This window comes from Asparagus officinalis, chromosome 7 (genome assembly GCF_001876935.1).
Source record: "Asparagus officinalis chromosome 7, Aspof.V1, whole genome shotgun sequence".
Classification (NCBI taxonomy): Eukaryota; Viridiplantae; Streptophyta; class Magnoliopsida; order Asparagales; family Asparagaceae; genus Asparagus; species Asparagus officinalis.
In genome coordinates, this window is record NC_033800.1 from 43,829,242 (window position 1) to 43,837,996 (window position 8,755).

An 8,755-nucleotide genomic window follows, 5' to 3' on the forward strand; every position below is an offset into this window, starting at 1 on the left:
CTGCAGGAAGCCTTGAACGACTCTGAAGCTTTCTTGACTCGAATCAAGCCGTCGTCTGAAGAACTGGAGCCATCAGTTCAACACTGTAATCTCGCGGCGCACCATTTTCCCTGCATCTCTTTCACAAAAGAAGACATGCAGACGAAGAACTCAAAGCACGATCGGCCTCTGTACTTCACCAGCCACATTGGCTCCAGCGTTGTCAACAGGATCCAAGTCGATCCGGGTTCCGCTGTCAGTATCATGCCATTCCGATTGATGCATAATCTCGGAATACCGACTAGTAAGCTAGCGTCCACGGGCACTACGATCTACGGATTCAACACCAGTGGGTCCAGACCATTGGGAAAGATTCGAATAAAGTGTCACATCGGAGACTTAAAGTCAGAAGTTACCTGCTACGTGATTGACGCGGAAACATCCTATAATTTACTGTTGGGTCGACCTTGGATCCACGGAAATCTTATAGTCCCGTCATCTCTTCACCAATGCCTCAAATATGTGGACACAAATAATGAAGTCAAGACGGTGGTCACGGATAAGAAACCATTTAAAGGGTTGGAGAACTATTTCACTGATTCCCTTCTATACGGTGCTGAATCCGATACTGAACCATCGGCCCAAGGAACAGACAGCGGGGATGAAGCTGATACCGAAGCTGGGTTTGATTATGATAGTGGTTTTGTACTTAATGACATTGTACCCATTGTAATCAATCTTGACGATGAAGAATCATCGGAAAGTAGTTGTAATTGGTAACTTGCCGAAGAACTATCAATAAACGATGATTTAGAGTACTTGATGTGTCTTGATAATGTCACTAAAGAGCTTTATGATAACCCTGACTTGTATATCCCACTTCAATCATTTTGTATGACGAAAAAGCAGGTACAGGATGCATGCAAAGCAACACTTGTCATCCCCGTAGGGACAGGGGGTGAAAAGGAAGTCGTCTACAGTAAAGGAAGAGAATCTCCGATACCCGACCACTTCTTGGAAGAAGAAGATGATGAAGATAAACCTGCCCCTCATCTATTTAGATATAACACAAAAGCGCGTGATCTAATGGAGAAATATGGATATGACTTCACGCTCGGAGAAGGTCTTTGCTTTGGTCGGGGTCCGCGAGTTCCGCCTCGAATGGCCTATGTACCAAAAGGAAAACCCGATGATTATTATCGTCATAAAAGAGGTTTAGGTTATGTCTCCTCATCTGACGATGAGTGTTGCTGGCAGGTCATCGATCAAATTGCTAACAAAGCTAGAAACAGATATTCTTCTGACTCTTCTGCTTGGGATTCTGATGCAAGTCTTGGTGAAATGTTTAAAAAACTAATGTCGAACATGGCTACGGTTGACCCAGCGATAATGGAAGGAGATGATCAGATGCCGACTTGGGAAGATCCTTGGGTTCATCACTTAAACATGCAGTACGGTGATAGATTCGAACAAAGAGAACCTCCTACCGAAGATCAAGTACTCCAAGTGAATATGGGTAGCGAAGATAATCCGAAGCCTATATTCATTAGCGACAGCCTCCCGCCGAGTGAGAAAGAAGAGTTAATCTCTCTTATCAGGGAATACATCGATGTGTTTGCCTGGAATTACGAAGACATGCCAGGGCTCGATCCAAACGTAGCAGTGCATCGTCTTAATATTAAACCGGATGTCAAACCTGTCAAACAACAACAAAGACGGTTTCGTCCGTAAATGATGGAAGCAATCGAGGCAGAAGTTAAAAAGCTTATTGATTCGGGCTTCGTCAGGGAAGAGCAGCATCTAGAGTGGCTTGCCAATATTGTCCCGGTCCTTAAGAAGAACGGAAAAATCAGGGTTTGTATGGACTTTAGAGACCTCAACGCTACCTGCCCAAAAGATGATTTTCCCCTTCCCATCACAGATGTCATCATTGATAATACGTGCGGGTTCGAGAGGATGTCTTTCATGGATGGTTTCTCTGGTTATAACCAAATAAAGATGCATCCAGATGATGAAAAGCATACTGCGTTTAGAACACCCCTCGGTGTTTTTTGCTACACGGTCATGCCCTTCGGTTTAAAGAATACAGGTGCCACATATCAGTGAGCCATGTCAAAGATTTTTCAGCAGCATCTTCGGAAGACTGTCGAATGCTACGTGGATGATTTGGTTGTGAAAAGTCGTGATAAGAAAGACCACATTAAGGACTTGAAGACCATGTTCGATTTGATGCGAGCCCATCAATTGAAAATAAATCCTACCAAGTCTTTCCTCGGAATGTCCAGTGGTAAATTCCTGGGATTTATCGTCACCACCAAAGGTATTCACATCGACCCTGATAAGGTAAAGGCAATTAATGAATTGCAGCCTCTGAGAAACCTCAAGGAGCTCAGAGGATTGCAAGGGCGGTTAGCTTATATCCGTCGGTTCATCTCGAACCTCTTAGGAAAATGCCAACCATTCTCCAAGCTCACAAAGAAGGGCGTGTCATTTGTATGGGATGACGCTTGTCAAAAGGCATTCGAGAGTATTAAAGAATATCTCTCAAAACCTCTCGTACTCGTCGCACCGATATCAGGCAAACCGTTATTGATTTATGTCAAGGCGACGAGCCACTCATTAAGTGCATTACTTGCACAAGATGATGATAACGGTCATAAGCAGGCGGTATATTATTTAAGCCGAACCATGGTAGGCGCTGAATCTCGATATCCTATGATTGAGAGAGAATGCCTCGCCTTGGTGTTCGCTATTCAGAAGATGCGGCATTATCTGGTTGGACAGACCATTTACGTTATCTCTAAGATTAACCCAGTCCGAGTATTCATGACTCAACCAGCTTTCATGAATTGGCGATTAGCAAAATAGGCCTTACTATTGTCCCAATACGACTTACATTTTAAACAACAGAAGTCAGTAAAAGGACAGGCCATCTGTGATCTCCTGGCAGCTAATCCAACTACGGATACCGCCGAGATATATGACGACCTACCTGATGAAACCCACGAAGTCAACGCAACTTCGCACCAGCAAGTATGGCGTTTGTATTTCGACGGCGCTTCACGAGCAGCTAATGTAGTGAGTACTCCTGGAGGTTCTAAGATTTCTTCCGGAGTTGGAGTTGTCTTAGTTTCCCCAGGAAAACACGTGATGCCTCGAGCTTACTCACTGACCGAGCCGTGCTCAAATAACGTAGACGAATATAATGCATTACTCATAGGACTCAGTTTCGCCAAAGAACTGGGGGTTGAGTATCTCGAAGCCTTCAGTGATTCTCAACTGATAGTTAAACAAGTTCTGGGAGAATACGAGGTCCGAAGCCAGGATTTAATACCATACCATAAGATGGCAGTGGAGATGGCAGAATCATTCGAAGGATTCTTTATCGAACATATTCCACAGTTGCAGAATACCTACGCAGACGCGTTAGCGGCATTAGCCGTATCCCTGGCGCAGCCTCCTGAAACAGAACAGTTTTTTACGGTAAGGACTCACCAACTCCTAGTACCGATCTATGATGAAGATGGCGAGGAAGAAGATATTAAGGAAACACATTCAACTCAAGTGGAGTTCGAGCCCCGAGATTGGCGTTTCCCTATCATCGATTACATCTTGCATGGAATCCTCCCAGAAGATGTAAAAGAAAGAGATTCAATCCGACGAAGAGCGCCGAGATTCTACTATAATACGGAGAATCGAACACTATACCGCAGGGGGTACGATGGATTGCTAGCACGTTGCTTATCGACTAAAGAAGCTGAAGAAGTCCTTAAAGAGGCACACGAAGGAGAGTGTGGCGCGCACCAACCCGGCCCCAAGCTTTATGACCGCATCAGAAGAATGAGATATTTTTGGCCTTTTATGATGAGTGATGCAGTAGCGTATGCCCGAAAGTGTAATGCATGTCAAATACATGCGAATTATATGCACCAACCTCCGGAGCATCTGCATCCTTCGGTTACGTCATGGCCGTTTGAGACCTGGGGAATGGATATCGTTGGTCCTATAAATCCCCCGTCAGTCAAAGGCGATCGGTTCATCCTAGCAATTACCGACTACTTCTCCAAATGGGCCGAAGCGGTCCCGCTCAGAGAAGTTAAAACGAGCAACGTCATTGCATTCATCAAGCACCATATCATTTACCGGCATGGTGTCCCAAGACGAATCATACATGACAACGGTCCCCAATTTATCAGCAATGCATTTATCAAGTTTTGCGAAAAGTTCAAAATTCAGGACATCTCGTCGACAGCTTACAATCCCACAGCGAATGGATTGGCCGAAGCCTTCAATAAGACTATCATAAAGCTTTTGTTGAAACTCGTGAAAACTAATAAACGAGACTGGGATGACAAGCTTGGCGCGGCTCTATGGGCCTATCGTACCACGGTGCGCACACCGACGGGAGCGACCCCATATTCACTGGTATACGGATGTGAAGCCGTTCTTCCATTGGAAATTCAAATCTTGTCACTTCGAATTGCCCTCGCGACTCAAATAACGACCGAACAGCAACATCAGAAGCGCCTTGAAGAACTTGAAAGGCTAGATGAGAAGCGTTTAGAAGCTCAATAGCATATCGAATTCTACCAAGCCAGAATCTCTCGAGCTTTCGACAAAAAGGTTCGACAACGGAGCTTCAAAGAAGGGGATTTGGTTCTAGCCGAAAGGCAACCTATGATTCTTAACTCCAAGAAGAAAGGCAAATTTGAACCCAAATGGGAGGGACCGTTCGTAGTAGAGACAGTCTACTCGAGTGGCGCATATCGCCTAGTCACCAAGGACGGCGACCGGCTTATGATGCCGATAAACGGCAAGTTCCTAAAAAAATACTACCCTTAGTATCTTCAGGATAACTAATGTATCGGGGAGTTCCCGGAAGAATACCACATCTGGTATTCTTAGGGATAACCCAGTCACTGTAGAAGTGATGAATAAGAAATCCACGTTCGAACTCTGAATGTTGGAATGTTTCTTCTTATTATTGTCAAATTCTCTAACTCTCATGAGTTATTTTTTTTTGTGAGACGAGATCCAATCCTTTAACAGGTTAATCTTTCCTCACCAAACCATCCGTTGATCAAATTAATTGACGGTGGATCCACCAAAAATTCTATCCGCCAGTCATTGGCAATTCTCAAACTCAACATGTTAGGTCCTAATTACTTAGCATTAAAGTCCTCCTTCGAGTGATAATACGAGTTGGCATTTTCATTGCTACCTGTATTCCACTCTCTTTGCTTTCAGGTCAAACCTATAAAAGTTAGGGCCAAAGCCAAATTCCTCTCTCGATTCCTTCCATGAACGAGAGGTCCACTTTCAATTCGAACAATCAAACCTATAAAAGTTAGGATTGTTCCCAATCTCACTTAGTCAAGCCTACAAATGGTTAGGACTAAGACCGAGTCATTCCTTTTCGATAAACGAAAGTCTGCCTTTGTTTATTTTTCCACCAAACCTATAAAAGTTAGGGTCGAAATTGGGCTTTCTCCTCAATGAATGATGGATTCTTTTGATTCAAATGACCAATCCTATAAAAGTTAGGGTCGTGTGGAGATCCCACTCTTAGTTTTATCTTTTCGGATTCTAGGGGTGGAGATCCCACCTTGAGTTTCCTTTCCAACTGTAGATAGAATATAAAATTCTTCCTCTTCAGTACCGGGAGATAGAATATAAAATTCTTCCTCTCCCATTTTTCAGTCTGTCTTTGTTCTTAGAAAAGACACAATTCCCAACTTCCAATCCGGGCACTTCGTGCACGGGGAATTTTATCTCAACTCCTAAATAGAGATAAGTCTACGCCTAACACGCGTTGCCGGTTTAGTCTTTCACCGATTAAAAAGACACCAAGGTCTAAACTTGGGGAATTTTATCCCGAAGCCTAAGTAGGGATGAGTCAACACCTAACACGTGTTGCCGGGTAGCCTATTCCCGTAACAAGGGCGAAGCCTATGTATTCGACATCATAGCACAAAGTCTCAGAGAATTCACTCTCTTAGCACAACGTTACATGCGGAACGGGCTTAAAACAATCCGCATGTAAGCCCGATTCAAACGGTAATCGGTGGATTTAGACAATCCGCATGCTAGCCCGATTCAAACGGTAATCGGTAAAGGCACATCAAACCCGTTGAGGGCTGGGGGTTTGCCAAAAATCCCAAAGTCTATGTCTAACACGCATTGCCGGTTTAGTCTTTCGCCGATTGAAAAAGACACCAGGGTCTAAACCTGGGGAATTTTATCCCGAAGCCTAAGAGGGGATAAGTCGTCGTCTAATACGCGGCGCGGGGTACCTTTTCCCTATAAGAAATGGTTAAGTCTATGTATTCAAAGTCATAGCATTAAGTCTAAGAAAAGCAATTCTCTTAGCGCAACGTTACATGTGAGACGGGTTTTAATAATTCACATGCTAGCCCGATTCAAACGGTAATCGGTAAAGGCATATCAAACCCGTTGATGGCTGGGGGTTTGCCAAAAATCCTGTAAATCTTATCATCGCTGGGTTCAAAATAAATAAAGAACTATCATAAAGGAATCAAATACTGAGTCTCTATTAATAGATCAGGTCAAAGCGTACAATAAAAAGACTATTAGCCCGAAGGCAGTTGGCGGCTGAGAACATGAGACTCTAAACTAGAAAGCCTATCTATATAAATCTGCTCAAGTTCTGCCTGCAGACCAGCTCGGACAGATTCTTCAGAACTGCTCAAGATCTTCACGGCTTCATTCTTCAGCTTCATCAATCTCTCCTGTGTAGATCCTAGCTTCTCGAGGGCCTGTCCACGAGAACGCTCTAATCCAGCCAGGTCTTCTGCAATAATAGTAACGGACTCCTCGGCGTGCTTCAAGGCCTCCTTCAACCTAGCCACTTCCTCACGGCCGGAATCCAAAGAGCTGAGTAACCCGGCTCTATCGGTATCCTTCCTCGCCACAGTAGCCATCAGCTGCGCAACGGAACTCTCATGTGACTGAAGCTCACGGCCGATGGAAGATCTCAGGTCGCGCCACTGTGCCAGCCTATGCTCCATCTGAGAGGACACGAAGGAAGAAGCCTCATTAGCCTTCAATTCTTTCAACTCTCGGATCTCCGACTCCAGAACAGTGAAATCGACGGTGAAAGAATCGGCCAACTCTGGATACCCTTCTTCTCTGATCATCGTCATGTAGCGAGAAAAGGAATGCCTGAACTGATCGAAACAATATCCTCGATGAAGAAGTTTCTCGATCATGCCGTTAAAAAAGACGGTAAAAAGGCCGAGGTCTATACGAAAAATGTCTTTGTCGGGATCGGTATCGGCCAAAAGGGCGCGAACACGCTCATATAGAGATGACCGAGATCCTACAAGCAACAGTGTGGAAAGCTAAGAGATTATCGAATACGATAAGAAAATTTAAAGGAGAATTCTGAGCATACCAATGCCAACGGAGGTCCCCTTGGGCTGAGGTCTGACAGGCTCCGAGATAACGGCAGGAGTAGTCATGGAGGGTATATCAACCCCTGTAGGCAAATCGGTTATACCTCTCGGCTGTGGCGGGGAGACACCGCTTTTATGCAAACTATCGGTCCCAGAAACTGTAGTGGCATCAGGCACAATGGCTGGTCCTATAGTTACACTTCTTTATTAGTCAAAATGGAAATTTAGACAAATAAGGAGAATCGGGAGGATAAGATCATCTGCATACCTGCAAGTCCATCGTCCTCAGGTACACGGGGAATGCCAGGAGTCATAAGAGTATCGGTCCCGGTGGCTGGTCCTATGATTACACCCATCTATTAGTCAAAAAAATCAAACAAATGAAAAGGAACACGACATCCTAGATCGTATGTATACCTGCAAGTCCGTCACTCCGAGGTAAACTAGATATGCCGGGGATCATTACTGAATCAGTCCCAATGACTGGTACTGTAATATTAATCCTCTGTTAGTTAGGCAAAAGATCAGGCAAAATGAAGGGAATCAGATATATACCTGTGAATGAATCACTCTCAAAGGGTGGTCCCACGGTTCCTCTGGTGGCCTGTTCAGCCAGCATGTCGACTAATGATCCAATGTCGGGTCCTGAGAAACTTGGTGCAGAGACACACTCCTGTTCCTCGAAACCTACATCAGGAAAAGCCTCATCCTCAACTGGCTTCTCTATTACGACATCTGCAGAATAATTTAAGTGTTGAATATATGTATAAGAAGATGGGGAAAGAAGGAAAAGCTCAGAGGTACCTGCAGAAGGAACAGAAAAGTCTTTTTCCCCAATATCCATGCTTGGGTTCTTCAAGTTACCTGAAAGAAAGCGAAGCACAAAAAAATAATGAATCCTGAATTCCCTAACTCTTCTAAATGCTACTCGAGGAGGGTATCATCGGAGTTAGATATACCTGAACATGGAATGGCGGGCTCAACGCTATTAACCTGCTCAGTATCAAGGTTCGTATCGACATCCATGGAATCGTCACGAATGGCGTCACACATCTGCTGCATGAAGCTATCCAGATTATCAGAACCAGGGAATACAGGATCCGGTGGAAGTTTGCCCTCTTCATAGTGTCCTGGAACATAAAACATGATTACGAATCCCAGAAGGTAAACCATCTTAAAGCAATAAAGACAATAAGATATTACCTTCCTCTCCGTCGGCGATGTCTCCTAAATCCACTCCATAGGGGCGCCGACCAACGTATGGTTTATGAACGGTCTTCTTCTTTTTCAGAATACCAGTCCTCATAGAACCAACGGGTCGTTCGTGCACGGACTTGCCACGCGTCTCAACCTGTGTAGGA

The 8,755-nt window shown here is 44.5% G+C and overlaps 1 protein-coding gene and 1 long non-coding RNA gene across 2 annotated transcripts; both read right to left on the minus strand.

The window, feature by feature from the left end:
• On the minus strand, positions 7,371 to 8,018 carry LOC109847058. The gene is made up of 4 exons (XM_020416305.1): positions 7,950 to 8,018; positions 7,812 to 7,883; positions 7,663 to 7,734; positions 7,371 to 7,582 (listed from the first exon to the last, which is right to left on the minus strand). The coding sequence occupies exons 1-4, from the start codon at positions 8,011 to 8,013 to the stop codon at positions 7,371 to 7,373; spliced, it is 420 nt and encodes a 139-aa protein (XP_020271894.1). The 5' UTR covers positions 8,014 to 8,018.
• Positions 8,071 to 8,495, minus strand: LOC109848311. The gene is made up of 3 exons (XR_002248765.1): positions 8,354 to 8,495; positions 8,199 to 8,258; positions 8,071 to 8,129 (listed from the first exon to the last, which is right to left on the minus strand). It is a non-coding gene; the product is annotated as an uncharacterized LOC109848311 (long non-coding RNA).

What these genes read in the sequence shown, in the direction of transcription:
- LOC109847058 (XM_020416305.1), bottom strand. Translation starts at nt 8,013, where the DNA reads ATGCTGGCTGAACAGGCCACCAGAGGAACCGTGGGACCACCCTTTGAG. An exon ending in TGAGAGTGATTCATTCACAG is followed by an intron (nt 7,884 to 7,949) that starts GTATATATCTGA and finishes TTAATATTACAG; the next exon opens with TACCAGTCATTGGGACTGAT. An exon ending in TCGGAGTGACGGACTTGCAG is followed by an intron (nt 7,735 to 7,811) that starts GTATACATACGA and finishes GTGTAATCATAG; the next exon opens with GACCAGCCACCGGGACCGAT.